Source organism: Nelumbo nucifera, chromosome 1, assembly GCF_055504915.1.
Source record: "Nelumbo nucifera cultivar China Antique chromosome 1, China Antique-T2T, whole genome shotgun sequence".
NCBI classification, from domain to species: Eukaryota; Viridiplantae; Streptophyta; class Magnoliopsida; order Proteales; family Nelumbonaceae; genus Nelumbo; species Nelumbo nucifera.
This window is the reverse complement of record NC_142649.1, coordinates 155,162,232-155,182,063: the sequence shown is the minus strand read 5'-3', so window position 1 is coordinate 155,182,063 and position 19,832 is coordinate 155,162,232. Positions and strand designations below refer to the sequence as shown.

General features: G+C 38.9%; 1 protein-coding gene across 2 annotated transcripts in view; it reads left to right on the top strand.

Moving 5' to 3' along the window:
* Positions 1 to 19,832, top strand: part of TPR2 (Tetratricopeptide repeat (TPR)-like superfamily protein) — a 33,619-nt gene that overhangs the window by 7,059 nt on the left and 6,728 nt on the right. For both annotated transcript variants that reach the window (XM_088894803.1, XM_088894802.1), the window contains one exon: positions 11,392 to 11,515. In XM_088894803.1, the coding sequence (XP_088750929.1) occupies positions 11,392 to 11,515 (124 nt within the window). The remainder of the gene's footprint in view (positions 1 to 11,391; positions 11,516 to 19,832) is intronic.

The window sequence follows — 19,832 nt, the reverse complement described above, 5'->3', positions numbered from 1 at the left end:
GGAAGGGATTGGGTGATTGAGGTAGCCTCTTGTCTATGGTTGGTGGCACCTGAATCTATAATCCAAGCATGTGAAGGTGAAGAACAATATGCAGAGAACTTACCAGACAAGCCAATAGCAGAGAAAGCAGAGAAAATAGTAGAAGATATCAGTTGCCAAACCCTTTCTTCATCCATGACACCTGTTGAATCACCTTTCATTGAAGACTCACCCTTGGTAGATACAGTGTTTGTTGCTGGTCCATCTGTTGCCTGATAGGCCTGAGGTTGAGTCTTTTTCTGAGAACCCTTAGCTGGTCGGACTGGATAGTCTGGAATGATGTGACCATGTTGCTTGCAATAGGTACACACATTCTTCTTCTTACAGTGAGATGCAATATGTCCAAAACCCTTACACTCATAGCACTGGGTTTTGGAGAAGTCCTTGGAGGTTGGTTTCTTACCCCCATGAGCAACAAAGGTTGTTTCAGCCCCAACTTCAGCCATCTTCCCATCAAATCCGATTGCAGTGAGAAGTCTAGTCTCTTCCCTCAGAAGTTCCTCTAAAACAGAATCCATATTTGAAAGTGTTCCCCTACTCAGAATGTCGGACCTGATTATCTCATATTCAAGTCTAACTCTCATCAAGAACTGAGTCACCTTTCTCTTTTCAAAGTGCTTTTGAAGATATTTCACACACTCCATTGGATCCGGGGGTTCAATGTGAACAATCTCATATTCAGCCCATAAATCAAGAAAACCAGAATAATACTCCTGTATCCTCCTATCTCCTTGGCTGTAAGAGAATATTTCTTATTCTATCTGATATTGTTAAGATACGTTGGACTGTTGATAAACTTTTTCTAGAGGCATGTACATCTCATATGTTGTTTTCATTCTCCTCATGGGTATAGATATATGATAGTCAATAGAACTCAGAATCCAAGAAACAAGTTTACCATTATCCAACTTCCATTATTGTAGAGCTTTGGCCTCGGCCTCAGTTGGTTTGGTGACTGTTCCATTCAGATATCCTTCTAAACCCTTTCCCTCAACATAAAAGTCGAAGTGGAACTTCCACATCCCATAGTTCTGTCCATTCATCTTTACAGGAATGATATCACTATCACCTTTGTCTGAAGCCATTACAGCAAGAAAATAACACAAAATAGGGTTAGACTGAAGTTTAAAGAGACTAAACTGAAGTAAAACTTGATCCAAAGACGAGTCAAAAAACTGAGATAGAAACCCCTTACTTTCGCCGGAGATTGTTCATGATCCAAAACAAAGAAAAGCTGAACACAGTCCAGAAAAGGAAAGTCTGGACTCAGCAGCCAAGAAGAAGAGTCCAGATCTCTCTCAAAACTTCACGGATCTCCGTAAAAATTTCAGAATATGTTGAGAAGGGCTAGGCGACAACTCCTTTCAATTCTTGCTACAAACGGAGGTCAAACGAGAGAGATCCAATAAAATCTCTTTCTAGATGCAGAGAAAACAGAAAAGGGGTTCCTGGAGAGATCAAAACAGTCCAGGACCACTCGACAGAGATGTAGGTTCTCAATAGATCACGAAAATGAAAGGAATGGTAGGATCCATCTAATGGACGCCAAAAGGTTGCGGAATGGGTGGCCGAATTTCAAAAATTTCCTACCTTCCTCCAATTGGGAATCGTATTCCCTGAATTTAGAATACCATATTCAAGGATCTTATTTGAACCATAATCGAACCAGATCTGAACCACAAGGTAAAAGGGAGGATTATACCTGATCCGGAGAAGCAGTATCTCCCAAAGTTGGTGTTCACGCCCAAAGAAGAAGCCAAGATCCGCTCCTGCTGAAGATGACACAGCTGTGGATGGAACGGAACCAGCAAGGTGCGTCCTACACATTGGATCCTTCGCAAGAATCCTCTGGAAACTCTGAACACCGAATCTTCTTCAGTCTTTCTTGCAAGACTGATGTCAAGGACTGATTTCTTGACTTCCTATTGTTGCAAAGACCGAATCTTGCAATAGTGAATGGCGGCGGTAGGAGGAGAACTCTAGGGACGAAGATGGCTGAACTGCTTTTCTTCTCTCTGGAGTTTGAATGAGATCTAATCTCAATTCGCAGGGAGTTTTCTTTTCACCAAAACCCTAGTTCGAATTCTGATGTATTTTCTCTTGTTTTTCTCCTCTTTTCTTCTTGATTAAGAAACCTCCTAATTAGGAGTTATCCCAATCCAAATCTGTATTTGGATAGGGGATTATCTTAATCCTATCTGCAGATTAAGTTAGTTTACTCCTGATCTTATCAGGAGGTTACCAGATTCAAATCTAATTTGAATTTGGTCTCCTGAGTGGATAAGGTTAAAGGCCCAATCCTTTTACTAACATTAATCTCAGATTCGCCCCATAGATGGGTGATCATATCAGCCCAGCTCGAAATGGGCTTTTGGCCCATTAGATGTTCAGTGTTTAACTAGTTTCCAATCTGCTGCCCAGTTGGGCTTCTTTGTATGGCGTGGGACCCAAGCATTGATCTACACACCAGCCACATGGGTTCGGCCCAGCCGAATTCACTGAAAGACTCAGTAAACCCCTGAGCCCATCATATGGACCCTATGGGCCCAACACTTACATTAAGTGGTCCCTGGGCCAAGCCATCTTATAAAAACCCAGGGATTGTGGGCAGGTGCAAGATTAACCCATCAGGTACTACCCTAAATGGTCTTACACTTAACCTCTCAGCCCTTAATGATCAAGCACTTACCCTAAATGATCTTGTCACTATGATCACCCACTCAGATGAATTCTTAGACTGTCCCAACATACCCAGGTTTTGATCCCCATCTAAGGATCTCACTGATTGGCATATCAAAGACAGCTCGATCCGACACGTAGTGAAATGTCATAATCGAGTCTAGGGGTCAGGTGTAACTTTCCAATTTTGCCCATCTGTCTCCAAGGTCCAGGGCAATACTGGAAATCTGGTCCGGTTCAAGGATTCAAGTAATCCCATACTATATGTGCCTTGGGTCTTACCCTGGTGGCTGAGACAGGCCATCCCAACACTTGGTGGCACACCAGTATCAACCTTGGCAGGATAAATCTCCCCAGACTTATCCAACGGCTGTGATTATTTAAAACTAACACGAGTCTCTATAAGTGTCCAGTTTTAGGGTCTTACACAGAATTAAACCAAACAGCATGAATCAAACATGTACTTTATTTTAAATAACAAAAGTACATCAAATCGGATTGAAGCTAAGGGCATACAAAACTGTCTAACAGAAAATAAGGTGGATCAAAGAACAACTTGCTCTGATACCATGTGAACTGAACTTAGAGCAAGAAGAAAACAGATCTAGGGGTGTCCAGAATAGTCGACCCCCACCCCAAAGAGTCTCTTTTATATTAAACAGATAAAAGATATGTACAGTTACAAGAATGCCCTTATAGGGCTGAAAGATAAAAAGAACAAATAAAATAATAAGAATACGATACTGTACAACAAGGACTACTCTAATAGTGTACATCAAGATATATCTTCACAATAAACGCCTTGGAAAGCATGCATGGTATCCTTGCTCAATTTTTTGAGCATATCAGATATGATTTGGCTTCTGGTAATAGGATTAGATTTTGGGAAGATGTGTGGGTTGAGGAGCTTCCCTTGAAAGATGTGTTCCCTTCTTTGTATGCTCTCTCAAGCCTTAAAGAGAAATATGTGTCTGATTTCATTGACATTCCTTCTGGGGTGGGATGGAATTTGGGGTTATTGAGAAACTTTAGAGAGTTTGAAATTGCATCAATATCAAGCCTGCTGAATATATTGGATTACCTGGTCTTTGATGATTCTGTGGGTGATTAGGGTTGCTGTTATCTGGACCATTTTGGAAGAAAGAAATTCAAGAATATTCACAGGGAAGGAGAGAAGCAAGGAAGCTTTCTAGGAGGTGATTTTTATCAAGGTAGTATTATTGGCTTAGATCTATGGAGTTATTCAACAATGTGTGATGGATGATCTATAAAGAAAGTGGAAAGAAGTTGCCTATTCAGCGCTAGGTCAGGAGGTATCAGTTCCAGCTTGGTCCTCCCACCTAGTGGCTTCTTCAAGATGAATTTTGATGGAAGTATTGGTAACCCGGGGCGTTCGGGTACTGGGGTTGTTTTAAAGGATGAGGAAGGGAAAATAATTGCCTTGTTCTTAGGTCCAATTGAAGCAGGTGACTCCCTTTGAGCTGAGATCTTGGCGGCATTGGAAGGTGTACAGAGAGCTAAGGAGTTTACAAGGAAGCTGATTATAGAAGGAGACTCCAAGATGGTGGTGGGCTTGAAAGGAGACAAAAATGGTTTGTGGACTTACAACAATGAAAAGAAAAAATTTAAGTGGCTAACAAAAGATATGGAAGTAAAAGTGAATTGGGTTAAGAGATGTGCCAACTCTTTTACAGATGGGTTAGCAAAATAGGGGTTGAATAAGGGTGCTTTGTTTTGGGCTTAAATATAACTTTTTCTGTTCTGTTTGCTTCTTGTTGGGGGAGATGAGAGAGGTTACTTCTTTCCATTGTATCCTTAATTTTCTTCAATGGAATCTTCTGCTATTGATAAAAAAAAGAATCTGTGGGTGATAATAGGGTGTGGTCCCCTAATCTGTCAGGGTTGTTTACTTGTAAACAAGGTTCAAAATTTTGATATGCATTGGGCCGTATCATTCGATATGTACCGTATTGGTGGCCTCCCGTTATGCCTCTACGGGGGGTGTTTTGAGGTGTGACCTGGTTCAGGGGTAGATGAGCCTTAAACCGACCCCTTTGAACTAGTTTGAAAAAAGAAAAAAAACTAAAAAAAAAAGCAAGCAAAGATACATGTCGATATGCCCCAATCGGCGAATCGGCTTGTATTGATATTTTGAACCTTGCTTGTAAATCCTTATTTTCTTCCCTTGTGACCACCTCTTCATCCTTGCCCCTTCTTGTGAAATAAGTATGGTGTGCCCCTATCCCCCAAAAGTTAGTGCTTTTTGTTGGGAAGCATATTATGGATGGATCAACACATGTGACCTTTTACAAAAGAAGTGACCAAAGTGGTTCTTGTGTCCCAACTAGTGCATTTTGTGTTAGTTGAATGGTGAAACTGCTTACCACCTATTAATCTCCTGCCCATTTGTTTGTTGTATTTGGGAATGGTTTTGCTCTCCTTTTGGTTGCAGGTGGATCCCTCCTATTTGTTTGGAAAGTCTCTTAGCCCATCTTTTCTGAGAGGCACAAAGAAGAGAGGTAAAATATTGTGGAAGTGTGTAAGGGCAGCAGTAGTGTGGACAGTTTGGGAGGAGAGGAACATTAGAATATTTGAGGATAGAGAAAGAAATAAGGGGAAAGTTATTGAGACTGTTACCGTAAGAGTAGCACACTAGTGGAGACTTTGAAACTGTTTTCAGATTTTTCAGTGGATGACTTCTTCAGAAATTGGGGGTTGATAGCTCTTTCTTCTTTTAGAAGACAAAATCTCATTGAGGTATGGTCTCCCCCAATTGATGGGTGGATGAAACTTAATTTTGATGGAAGTAGCTTAGGCAATCCAGGCCCATTTGGAATTGGAGGAGTGATTTGAGATGGAGGTGGAAATATTTGTGGTCTGTTTTCGGGATTGTTTAGGATTATACATACGTACATATATATATATATATATATATACAATTGGCCCACTTCACATAAATTTAAATTTTAAATTATTTTAGTTATGGGGGGAGTTAAGCAGCCACCCCACGTATGAAGAGTGGGGAAGTTGCTCTAACCTCCCTACCCATAACCGCCTCCTCTATAAAAGGGAGAGAGGAGAGGAAAAATGGGCGGCAGATAGAGGAAGAAAGGATAAAAGAGAGAAGAGAAGAAGAGAGAAAGGAGAGAAGAGAGAGAATAAGAGAGAAAATAGAAGAGAGAACTGCAATTCTGCTGATTGAAGAGGATAAATACACATGTACCAGATTTTTTTTTTTTGTCTCTTATCTTCTATCCCTTTAAACCTTATCTCTCTCTCCCTCACTCTCTCTCTCTAGAGTTCTATTAGAACTCTAAAACTTATCTCTAGAGTTTTATTAGAGTTCTCTCTCTCTCTTTCTTTGATTGGTTGTATTATATCTGGTGGATTTTATCCACCACAAAAGAAATGTTAAAACAGATAAAAAAAAGATTAATACTTGGGAATCACTGCTCTGCTCGGTGGATTTTATTCACCTCAAAGAACAGAATTCTCAATGGGCTTCTCAGTTTGTTACAACAGATTATAAATAAAAGCTAGTACTTGGGACTCACTGTCCTGTTCGGTGGATTTTATCCACCTCAAAAGAACAAAACTCTCAGTGGACTGCCCAATATTACAATAGATTAAAAAAAAACGAAAACAAAAGTTCATGCTTGGGACCCACTGTTATTAATGAGCTGCCAAGTATTTCAGCAAGTGTATTGATACCTGTAAACAAAACAAAAAAAAGCCAATATTTAGCATACCATATTCGGTGGGTCTCATCCACCTCAAAAGAATACTCCACTGTTATAACAAATACACATAATTCTGTTTTGATGGGTCCCACCCATAGGACCTAATGATCAGAAATTAATAATTGGGGGACCCACTATCACATTCGGTGGATCTTATCCACCTCAAAAGAAGGTCAACAATGGACCATCCACTGTTACAACAAGTTAGATTGTTCTGATTTGGTAGGTCCCATCCACTATAAAAAGGGGGAGTTTAATAATAAGAATTCAATGCTCTAGTGGGCCATACCCACTGTCATACAGGTTTTAAATAACCTGATTTGGTGGGGCCCATTTAGCAATAGGTCCCACTATCAAATTAGCATAGTGGTTCACACCTATCAGTAGTTGTCAAGGCGACGCCTAGGCGACTAGGCGCTTTTCAAAGAATGCCTTGCCCAAACGCCAACTATGTTAGGCTCATGCTTAGTGGGCTGAAGCAAATATATATTATATGAATATTTATTAAATAAAAAAATATAAAATATAAAATATTTTATTTTTAGTTTTTATAATAGAACCTATTGCATGTTATCATGCTTTTGTTTTGAGGAAAGTAAAAAAAAGTTGATCTTCGAGGGTTTCACATTGACAATAGAATCGAAGTATCGAACTGTGGAAGATGAGAGAACAACAGCCTCCATCGTTCCCACACAGTCCTCTAAAGTCAAGGTGAGTTAATCAGTTTTCTTCTTCTTCATTAGTTTTGTTCCCACACAGTCCTCCATTAGTTTTGTTCTCTGTTTCCTTGTTTAAAACAGTGGTTACGCCCCATTTTCTCCTCTTCCTTTTTGTATCTTTTCTCGAAGTTTTTTGAATCATTTTATTGGACCAAAACAGGGGCTCCGCCTTCTTTTGTTCTTAAATTTCCTGCATGTTTTCAGCTTTTTTTTTTTTTTCTCATTATTGGTGTCTGAAACAGGGGTGGAACAGGGGCTCCGCCCCTTCTTTTATTCTTCATATTCTTCTTTTATTTTAGTATTTTTTTCCACCAGCTTTTCTGGGTCTGAACAGGGGCTCCACCCCCTTCTTTTGTTCTTAATTTCTTCCATTTTTTCAGCTTTTTTTTTGTTCTCATCATTGGTTTCTGAAACAGGGGCTCCATCCCTTCTTTTCTTCTTCATAGTTCTTCTTTTGTTTTAATATTTTTTCACCAGATTTTCTGGGTCTAGAACAGGGGCTCCGCCCCCTACTTTTCTTTTTCATTTTCTTCTTTTATTTTAGTATTTGTTCCCTATGTATTGTTGATCTAAAATAGGGGCTCTGCCCCCTTCAGTTCTTTCAAGTTCTAACTTTTAACTTGTAAGTTGCAACTCTATATTGTTTTGCCTACTTGAAGCAACACTGCAAGAAATACAAGCACAAAAGTAAGTGCAGAATACATAAAACCAATAAAAACTAGTTCAAAAGGGGTAAAAATCCATCGGCAAGCCTTAGTTTTAAATTCTATCGCCTAGGCGAGGGCTAGGCGCTTAGGCGCCTGGGCGCCCCATGGTCGCCTAGCCTCGCCTTGGCGCCTTGAAAACTATGATGGGCCACACCCACTATCTAACCAACATAGCGGATCCCGTTTATCAACAGGGCCTATAATTAAATTTTTAAGTTTAAAATATTAGAGTGGGTCACTCCCACTATCAAACTAACAAAGTGGGTCCCACTTGTCAGCAGGGCCCACTGTTAAAATATTCAAGTATAAAATGTTAAAGTGGGACACACCCACTATCAAGCCATCATAGTGGGTCCCACCCATCAGTTGGGCCCACTATTAAAATATTCAAGTTTAAAACATTAAGGTGGGCCACACCCACTAGCAAGTCATCATAGTGGGTCCCACTGTTAAAATAATTAAATTTAAAATATCAAAGTGGGTTATGTGATCATGTCCACTATCAGATTAGTATAGTGGGTCTCATTTATTTGTGGGGCCCACTGTTAAAACATTAAAGTGGACCATGTCCATTACCAAATCAGTATAGTGGGTCCCACTTTTACTGATTAATGGGACTCACTGTTAAGATGTGTAAGTTTGAAATACATAACTACCCAATAGTGTGTGGGTCCCATGACCTATCTACCAATTGTGGGGCCTGCTTATGGGTATAACCCACTAAGAGTCCAAGTTGATGGGACTGCTTATACCTGTTATTGGGTTTAACCCTTACAAAGTAACTCTTTCATATAAAATCAAAATCAAAGGGTATTTCCTAAGGAATATAATTAAGGGGTTTTAGCAAACATAGTGCATACTTATACACCCTGAATAGGGAAACCCTAATTCTACTCAAGTTCTTTTTTTTTTTGTGAATTATGATCAAAACAGGGACCAATTGATCAAGGTGATTCATTAAGAGCAGAATTCATGGCTCGGTCAGCTCCCATGTCCACAGCTCTTAGACCTGTTTGGACTCCACCAGATCCGGGTTTCATCAAATTGAACTTCGATGGTAGCAGTGAAGGAAATCCAGGCCATTCTGGTATAGGTGGTATCTTCAGGGATGAGGAAGGTAGAATCATTGCTATGTTCTCAGGACCTATAGGCTGGGGGGAACTCATTGAGAGCTGAAATCTTGGCAGCTCTAGAAGGATTTAAAAGAATTAAACAACTGAATATTAGTAATTTGTTGGTGGAAGGAGATTCTCAGTTGACTATTAAATGGTTGCAGAAGGAAGTGTCCAGCTTTTGGAAGTTCTCTAATGAAAGAAAGAAAATTACTCAGTTAACTCAGAATATGTCTGTAAGGGTTCAATGGGCCAAGAGGTGCACTAACTCCATGGTTGATACCTTGGCCAAACAGGGGGTGGGAAGAACAAATCTTTTTTGGGCTATATTGTAATATGTTTTTTCAGTTTGTTAGGGAGGGTTAAGTCTTTTTACCCCTCCCTTCTGGTTGTAATTTCTATATCTCTTTTTATAAAATTTCTGTTATTGATAAAAAAAAGAGCAGAATTCATGGCTGCTATTGTTGGAAATCAAAAAGCAGAGGAAATGGAAATCACAAGGCTGATTGTAGAAGGGGACTCAAAGATAATCATTGGTTGGTTGAAAAGTGGAGAAGGGGTGTTATGGCAATTTTGAAATGAGTTCAGGCGGTTCAAGTTGCTATCAAGACAGATGCACATTCATGTAAGATGGGTTAGAAGGTCTGCTAATGGCTTGGTGGATGGATTAGCCAAGCAAGGAGTACATAGACATCACATGTTTTGGACTCAATGTTAACAGGGTGGTGGAATATTTCATTGTAAAGGGTTTTGGCTCTAACAACCTCTTGTTGTAATCCCTGTTTCATTAAATTTTAATAAAACTCTGTGTTGCTAATAAATAATTATAAACGCTTATGAGAGACTCCAGAAAAAGTGGAAGAATTGGTTTCTTTCTCCTCATGTGTGTGCTTTATGCTGGAAGAACAGGGAAAGCACCAACCACCTTCTTGTGCATTGTTCCTATTGCCTTGCAGGTATGACAGTATTTTTCTCTTTGGTTGGGGAAGTGTGGGTAGCACCTACTAATATTAAGGACCTGTTTAATTCAATATAATTAGGTGTGTCACTTGAAGGCAGAAAATTTTGTGGCAGTGTGCAGGGGGCTGTGCTAAGAGGTCTATGGAATGAGAGGAATGCTAGAATTATTAATGAAAAATATAAACAGGTGGAGGAAGTGATTGAACTCACAATGATAAGGGTTGTGCATTGGGCACTGATATTGTAAAGAATTCAATGGTGGAAATATTAATGACTTTGAGAGGGTGGAATATCATAGCAGGTTTGCAATCCAGGGCGCCTCAAAGAGTGCTGGTGGTCCCCTCTAGGGGTAGGGAGGTGCAAACTGAATTTTGATGGGTGCTTTTTAGGGAACCCTTGGGAATCTGGAGTGGGGGAAGTGGTAAGAGATTTTGGAGGCAATATTTTGCTCAGTTACTCAGGTCCAGCTGGGTATGGAAATTCTTTAAGAGCTGAACTAATGAGTTTACTTCAAGGGATAAAGTTGAGCTTGCAGCAGGGCTTGGCGAATGTTGAGGTGGAGGTGGATTGTGGATGATTGTTTAGATATATGGTGAGATTGGTTTACTCTTTAGGTGCCTCTTTGAATGCCTCATTTGACTAGGTTTCTAGGTGTGCTAAAATGCTAGCTGACTTGTTAGCAAGAAATGGGGTAGGCAGAGATAGTTTGGACTGGGGATGCCTAGGGCCAGGCTGTTATGTAAGAACTTCTTTCTTTTTTCTTTTTTCTCTGTTTTTGCTTGGGCTGGCTTGAGTGGTTGAAGCAGTTGTATTTATTCTCCTTGTCTTGAGCTCTTTTCATGTATCTTTTTTCTCTTTAACGAATATTTCTGTTGATTATCAAAATAAAAAAAATAAAAAATCTAGGGGTAAGAGTCACCAAGCGTTGGACCACTTCATCTTTTAGCATGAAGGAGCAGGTGAATTACCCAATGCTGAAATTCAACTTTCAAACTAGAATTGTTCAGCATTTGGCGCCTAGTTCAGCTATTATCAACCACCACCTTAGGGAAATATCACAAAAAAATAGGATTAAAAGCTTGATATTTATTATATAAACTTACAAAATTATCGAGGCAATGCAAGATATTTTGCAAAATCACATTTACATGTTAATGTATCTTGTTTGGCTATAATGCCTTTGTTTCCTTTTGTCGTATTCATTATATATGGTTATTTTGTTGTATGGTCGCCTTGTATAATTTATATATGCATCTCTCTTTTTTTGAAGCATTAATTTTTTAGTTCAAGTCCTTCCAAACTTAGAATATCCAAATAAACTCTCTCTCTTTTCTACCACCCAAAATTTTGTATCTAGACCTGGATTGGATTTTTACAATTCTAATTTGCATCCTAAATTTCTAAGTTTTAATTTCTCCCACTTTTGATTTCTCAGGCTGGTTCTGCAGTTCCTTTGTCAAAGACTGAAATTCTTAGGCATTTCCTAGAGGGAACTCCAGCTTCTCTTGTAGATATTGGTTGTGATGAAGAAAAAGATGCACAACAGGACTGGAGCTCAGGTATTATGTTTCTTCATCTGTTTCATATATATATATAGTAAGTGTGTGCACGTGGTAACTCTAGATGATGATAATGATAATAATATATCCAAAATTTTCTATAAACCTTATGTATTTTTTATTTTTGTTTTTATATTTTTATATTTTTATATTTTTTATTATTAATAGGATGCATATTGCAAAATCCAAATCTGATTACATTAAAATGTAAGATTTATGAGGTGAAAAGTAAGATTTAAATAGAGGGAATTGAATGAGGTGAAAAGTAGTAGTTCAAATTATAATTTTAATTATATATCTGTTCATTTTTTTTTTTTGTATTTTTGTGTGTAAAAATAATTATGATATATCACACTTACTTTTTGTTTAGTATGATAAATATATGATATGATGCATCTGCCTGAATGCTTTTTTGCAAAATTTATGTATTTTTTCATTTTTATATTTTTTATATTTTATTATTTATTTATGAAATTAAATGTTAACACATTTAACCCAAAAAATTGAACTATTTATTATTAATTTTTATGTTTCATTTTTTGCCAGTTTCTAAATTATGTATTTCATTTTCATTATCAATAAAAATAATTTTTATGTTACACTTATTTTTTTAATTTGATTAATAAAAATATAATAAATGTGTTTAATTTTTTCTACATTTTTGTAATTTTCTATATTTATTTCTATAAAATTTTATTACCTATGTATGACTTCTAGGTTGATCAATTTGATTAAGATGGTTGAATTGCTTTGCCACCACTTGGATAAAAATGGTTTTGTTTTTGAGTCAGCTTTAAAATATATGGGTTTATATTGTTAAAAATATTGACAAAGATCTAACTAGTAGCATTTATTAGTGAAAAATGACTTAAATATAGGATTTAATAAGAGAAAATGGGATTTAATACCTTAAGTATAAGACTTAATGAGAGGGGATTAAATGAGGTGGAAAGTAATAATTAAAGTTACATTTTCAACCTTGCAATTAGAGATGGACTAAATACATAAATATGAGAGTTTTAGTAGCCACTAAAGCTATAATAAAATGACTTTTATACCCTTTCTCAAACAAAGAAATAAAGGATAATTTTAGTCCAAAAAAAAAATTCACACTGCATCCACACTTTGCCAAAGGCAATGGCTCTCCACAAAGAACTTTTGAGGAAGAAATCGGATTCCTAATTCCTCAGTTTCTCATGCTTGAGTTGCAATATCACAATTTTTGGGTTTTTCTTGTTTAGGTTATTCTTGGTTTTTAAGAGTTTCTAATGTGCTGGTGTTGTTGGAATGGGTTAACCATCTTAAAGGTTCAAATTCAAAATGGTTTAAATGATTCTTATTAGAGAACTCTTTACTCTTTAGTGATTTAAAAGGTGTTCCTCATGTGCACCTAGGCAACAGGCAAGGTGCATTTCAAGGTCTACGTGTCTGCACCTTGGCTAGGCCTAAGCACAATCCCTTTGAGAAGGCATGTTCTTTGTGCGTTTTGTTCCTCAGCTAAGTGTACACCTTGGTTAAATTCATTGTCTTCTATCTATTGAAGCTAAAATATTCTCCCTACAAGTGGTTCAACTGGTTGGTGTTATTCCTCCTAAATCACTTTCTCATGTGGACTAAATTGTTGCTTAATGAGTTCCATTAGCATTGAAGGTGTGAATTGTCTCAGTTGGTAAAGAAGTGACAATAACATGATATCTGTTTTATTGTTATTACATATTTTATTTCATCTTTTTAAGTCCCCATGAATGAAGTTTCATTTTCTTTAGAAAACAACAAGAGAATTGAAGTCAGAGTTGTTTGGGCCACATGTTTAAAATGCCATTATCTTAGTGATTAAATCAATATTTTAAATCTTGTTGAAACCAAAAGAGGACCTCATGTTCAATATTTTACCATTTTTTAGTTCTGAATTTTTTGTAAGAGACTTGGTAGAAATTTTGGCAACTCCTTTAGAGAATGGCTCTTTTCTCTCCTCTCCAAGTTTATGCACTTGGGGTATGAGATGATTACCATAGAGGGTGATAATCAGATTCTGATTCATTGGACAAAGGACTTCTCTTTGGGTCTATGGAGGTCCTCTTATCTTCTTGGAGGGATAAAACCCCTTTTGAGTCTCAAGATCAGCTATAATTGGACAGCTAATTGCTTTGTGAGAGAAGGTCGTATTATGAACTGTTTTTTTCTGAGTCCTTGTTGAAGTCTTGAAGATGAGCTCTTTTTGTGTATCTTATACAGGGTGGAACCCTCTTCTTTCTTTGGAGCTGTTTCTGGTTTCCTTATTTTTTTATATTTAACAAGACACTTTTTATGAATAATCAGATTTTTTTATTATGTAGAAAGAACAATATTTAGAACAAGTTCCAGTAGTCAGTACCCCCTAAGCATAGCCCAGCAAGGCTGACTAATCCACATCTCTTAATTTCCTTCCCTTACATGCTTGATTTACATTACAAACCCACAAGACACTTTTTATGAATAATCAGATTTTTTTATTATGTAGAAAGAACAATATTTAGAACAAGTTCCAGTAGTCAGTACCCCCTAAGCATAGCCCAGCAAGGCTGACTAATCCACATCTCTTAATTTCCTTCCCTTACATAGCTTGATTTACATTACAAACCCCGTTTGTTCCCCAAAAAAGTTGTTATCTGTTCACTCCTTACTTTGCTAGATCATTTGATATTGTATGAACAGTTCTTTATACTTTACTGTTAATGACATTACAAGAAATTGGGGAGTTATTGCAGCTTCTTCTTTGGCAAAGAAGAAACAAGTGAGAAAGTGGGAGCCTCCAGGGAATGATTTCTTCAAGCTAAATTTTGATGGTAGTTGTTTTGGCAACCCGATGTTGCTGGAATGGGAGGGGTAATAAGAAATGACAAAGGAGAATGGGTCTTCTTGTACTCTGGACCTTTAGGGGAAGGGGATTCCAAGGTTGCAGAGTTGAGGGCAGCGGTGTTTGGAGTTCAAAAAGCATGGGAGATAGGACTCAGAAAGTTGGTGATTGAAGGAGACTCAAAAGTGATCATAAGCTGGCTGAAGCAAGAGGACAAAGATCCCATGGCAGTTCAGGAATGAGTTTAGAAAATTCAAAAGATTTTCAAAAGACATGCTGGTCATTTAGCCAAGCAAGGGGTTAATAGAGGGAATTGCTTTTGGGCTTCTTTGTAATATAAGACTACTCTTTGATGTTGTTCTTCTGTCTTCTGGAGTAGCCGAGGCTACTCAAGTTGTTGTAAATTTATTATCTAATCAATAAAGCTTCGTTCTTGTTGCTGATAAAAAAAAAAAAAAAAAAAACAGTTCTTTATACCCAATAAGGATATCCTATCTCAAACCTCATGATAGATTGGAAGCCAACCCAGCACCACTTCTGAATCTCATTGGAGAGAAAGATGAAGAGAAGAACTGAAGAGACAGGGGCAGCAGAATGGTTGCTTCTGGTTGGCCCTAAATTTTTTTATTAAGATTTGAATCTAAAGTACATAAAAGTGCAAAAATACCCCTGATTAGTAACACCGCTTATCTTATGACTTAAAGTACTATTAGGCCCAATAACTAAAGCCCACTAACTGACTAATAGCAATAGACAAAAGATAATAATCCTGAGTCTATAATTTGGTGCTACAGGAGTGAAATGAAAAAAATTACATGGCTAACCAGGAATATGAATTTAAGGATACAATGGGTGAGGAGATCAGCAAATGGGATGGCAAATGCTTTGGCTAAGCAAGGGGTGAATAGATCTATTTTATTCAGGGCACAATTGTAATGTGTTTTCTTTTGCATGAGAGGTAGCAGCTCATGCCTCTCTAAGGGATGCTTGCAAAGATTACATAAAATCTATTAATAAAACTCAAATTATTCATAAAAAAAGCAGGCCCGATAGGCCTACATGAGTGAACCAGCCATTACAACACTTCCCCCCGAGCAGAGCATGGATGTTAGTCATGCCCAGCTTGCTAAAAAGACCTTGAAACTTTATTGAAGCAAATCCCCTAGTGAGATCATCGGCTAGTTGCAATCTGAAGGAGTGTACAGAATACATAGTTCACCCAAAACAATCCTCTCCTGCACAAAATGTCTGTCAACCTCAGTGTTCAGTCCTGTCATGCTACACAGAATTGGATAGTACCTTATCCCTATTATCCATCCTTGATGGGGTTTTCCTAGAGCAAACAAAGGTAGACAGTAGAATTTGGACCCTCTCTCCCTCAGGTTCCTTTACTTGGGCTTCTTTCTTTAAAGCCCAAATACAGCTGATTGTTCCTCCCGGTATGTCTTTCCCTATTAAAGAGGTGTGGTGTCAACCTGAAGGTGGGAAGTTTTTTAGTTGGGGAGCCTTTCTGGAAAGAGTTAACATAGGAGATTTGCTTCAACAAAAAAGGCCCAATAGTAATTTGTCTCCTCACTGGTGTGTCCTCTACAAAGTTCATTGGGGAACCTTGGCTTCTAGAGCTCTTCCAAGGGTGACCTCCGATCATTGGCTCATAGTGTTATGTAAGGAGGAAAGAAGGCATGGAGGTCCTACCCCCTTTAGATTTGAAAATATGTGGTTACTCCACCCAGGGTTTAACAACAACGTGAGGGAGTGGTGGTATGAGTGTAATCCATTGGTGGAATGGGAGGGGATGAAATTCCATAAGAAACTTCAATTTTTGAAAGCAAAAATCAAGGAGTGGAATTTGGTGGAGTTTGGGAGGATAGAAAACAGAAAGGGAGATCTGCTGGATAGGATTGAAAGCCTTGACTCTAAAGAAGAAAGGGGAGAACTTGGAGAGGAAGACATTGAGCTCAAGAGAGATTTAAGAAGACAGTTAGAGGACTGCCTGCACAAGGAGGAAATTAGCTAGAGGCAAAAATCTCGGTGTAAATGGGTGCAAGAGGGGGACAGAAACACTAGGTTTTTCCACTCTCTAGCAGAAGGCTAGTGCATCAAGAGCTAGTGCATCAAGAGGAGATTGCCGGGGCTTGTGTGGAGCACTTCAAATCTATCCTAAGAAGGCCTGTGTGTAGAAGGGTGTGGGTAGAAGGATTGGATTGGCCAGATGTAGGGGTGGAGAACAGGAGAAGGTTGGAGAGAAGCTTTAGTTTAGAAGAGATCAAGGAGGCTGTATTTTCTATGGATAGAACAAAAGCCCCAGGGCCGGATGGGTTCACAATGGCTTTTTATCAGGACTGTTGGGACATTTTGAAAGATGATCTTTTGCAGGTATTTGAGTTTTACAGGAGAGGAATTGTCAATCCGGGTGAACACATTTATAGCCTTAATTCCAAAAAAGAAAGATGCTTCCCACCTGAAGGATTTTAGGCCAATTAGCTTGGTTAATAGCTTGTATAAGATCATTGCAAAAGTGTTGTCTTTGAGGTTGAAGAAGGTTTTGCCAGATATCATTGCACACTACCAAGGAGCTTTTGTGAATGGAAGACAAATTACTGATCAGATTTTAATTGCTAATGAGAGTGTGGAGACTTTAAGAGGGATAAGAAGAAGGGAGTGGTATAAGACAAGGAGACCCCCTTTCTCCTTTCTTGTTCATTCTAATTGCTGAGGTTTTGGGGAAATTGATTCACAGAGCAGATTCTAGGGGGCTCATTAGAGGCTGGAGAGTTGGGAGGGCGGAAACCCCTCTTACTCACTTGCAGTTTGCTGACGACACGATTCTGTTTTGTGAAGGCGGTGATGTGAGCTTTATTAGGAATTTGAAGTCGGTGATACAACTGTTTGAGCAAATATCCAACTTGAAAGTTAACCTTGGGAAAAGTTGTGTTGTGGGGGTGAATTTGGAGGAGGGAGAATGTTGAAGTGTTGGGGTGTGAAGTCTCGGGTTGGCCTTTGAACTACTTAGGGTTGCCTTTAGGGGATAATCCCATGAGAGAGAGCTTTTGGAACCCGGTGGTGGAAAGGTTTGAAAACAGACTGGTGTCATGGAAAAAGAACTACCTCTCTCTTGGTGGGAGAATTACTCTTATTAAGGCCACGCTTGCTAATTTGCCTATCTTTTTCCTGTCAGTGTTTAAAATCCCAGTGAAGGTTGCTAATAGATTGGAGAAGTTAATGAGAGATTTCCTGTGGGAACCGGGAGAGGAAAAGAGGGATCATAGAGTGAGCTGGGAGATAGTTTGTAGGAGTAAGACATGTGGTGGCTTGGGGCTTGGGAATATTAGGAGAAGGAATATGACTCTGTTGGGAAAGTGGTTGTGGAGATTCCCCTTGGAGAAGGAGAAGCTTTGGGCTAGAATAGTGGCAAGTATTCATGGGCTGGAGCATAATGGATGGGACGCTGGAATCAGAGCTAGGACCACAAGCAATTCTCCTTGGAAAGCCATTCATGACCTACTACCAGTTTTCTCCCCTAATATCAGGTATGATTTGAATTCCGATAACTCCATAAAATTTTGGGAACAAACCTGGGTGGGGAGTGCCCCTCTAAAGGATCAGTTTCCTTCTTTGTTTGCTCTTTCTGATTTGAAAAATGAGCCAATCTCGTCTTTTACCACCCCATCATCTTTCATTTATGGGATTGGGTGGAACTTGGGTTTAAGAAGGGATTTGAGAGACTCAGACTTTGACATTATTTTGAGCCTTATTGCAATTCTTGGTAACGTTGTCTTAGACCCCACTAGGGCGGATTCTAGAATTTGGACACCTTCTCCCAATGGCATTTTTACTTGTGCTTCTTTCTTCAAAGTCTTAAGTCAGTCCACCAGTCCTACCTTCCCTCATTTTCCTGTTGATGAGGTTTGGTGCAAAGCAATACCTCCTAAGGTTGGTAGTTTTTGTTGGGAAGCCTATCTGAAAAGAATCAGCACTGGTGATTTACTCCAAAGGAAGAGACCCAATACTTGTTTGTCACCTCAGTGGTGTGTTCTTTGTAAAGCGGATGGGGAGACTGGTTTTCACCTACTGGTGTCTTGCCATTTTGCGAGGTCAATTTGGGAATGGGCTTTGTCCCTATTTGGTTGTAGTTGGAACCCCCCATCAGACTTGCAAGGCCTTTTTTCCCCTTCTTTTTTCAGGTGGCGGATAAAAAGGGGAAGGACAATGTGGAGAGGACTAAGGGCTGCAGTATGTTGGACACTTTGGGAAGAAAGAAACTCCAGGATATTCTCAGAAGCTCAGAGAGGAGCAGCAGATCTGAGGGCTATCATTCATATTAGGGCGGTACAGTGGCTGAAATCTTTGGAGCTTTTCACAGATTACACTGTGGATGACATGTTGAGGAAGTGGGGTGAAATTGCAAGTTGCACACAAACTAAGTCAGTAATGAGTGTGGCTTGGACCCCTCCACCTAGTGGATTCATGAAACTAAACTTTGATGGGTGTAGTAGGGGAAATCCGGGACAATCGAGGATTGGGGGTGTTTTTAGGGATGAAAATGGGGTCATTTCTGCCATGTTCTCAGGCCCAATTGGAGTGGGTGACTCCCTCAGAGCTAAGATCTTTGCAGTTATGGAAGGAGTCCAAAAAGCTAAGGAGTTGAACATCAGGAAACTCTTAATTGAAGGGGATTCAGAGGTGGTGATAGGGTGGCTGATTAAAGATCACAATGGCTTATGGAAGTACAATAATGAGAGGAGGAAATTCAAGTGGCTGGTGCGGGAGATGGAAGTTAAGATACGTTGGGTTAAAAGATCGGCTAATTCCCTAACTGACGGTTTAGCTAAACAAGGGGCAGAAAGGGATTCACTTTTTTGGGCCAAGCTGTAACTTTAGTGTGTTTTCTTTCTTTTCTCTTTCTTTTTTTTCCTTTTCTTGAGGTTCTTTGTTGCTCTTGGAAGATAAGCGTGTTTGTCTTCCTATTGTAAATCTTCTATTGATGAATTAATGAAAGTGTTATTGATCAAAAAAAAAATGGTTTACTTCTCTGTTTGGGTGTAGGTGGAACTCCCCAACGAATGTGGAAAGTTTGTTTGCTTCCTCCATTTCCAACTGGCCAACAAAAAGGGCAAAGATTATGTCGAGATATGTTAGGGCTGCAGTGTGTTGGACTATTTGAGAAGAAAGAAATTCAAGGATTTTCTCAGAAAAGGAGAGAAGCGTAGAAGCAGTGGTAGAAGTTCATATTCATATAGGGGTAATTCATTGGCTGAAGACCTTGGATCTGTTTGCAGAATTTTCAGTAGATGATCTGATTAGAAATTGAAAGGAAACTGCAAATTCAGCTTTAGTCAGAAAGGTCTCAAGCTCCTATTGGAACCCCCCACCTCTTGGTTTTACCAAACTCAATTTTGATGGCAGCAACATGGGTAATCCAGGGCCTTTTGGAATAGGGGGAGTTATAAGGGATGAAAAAGGGAATGTGATAGCCATGTA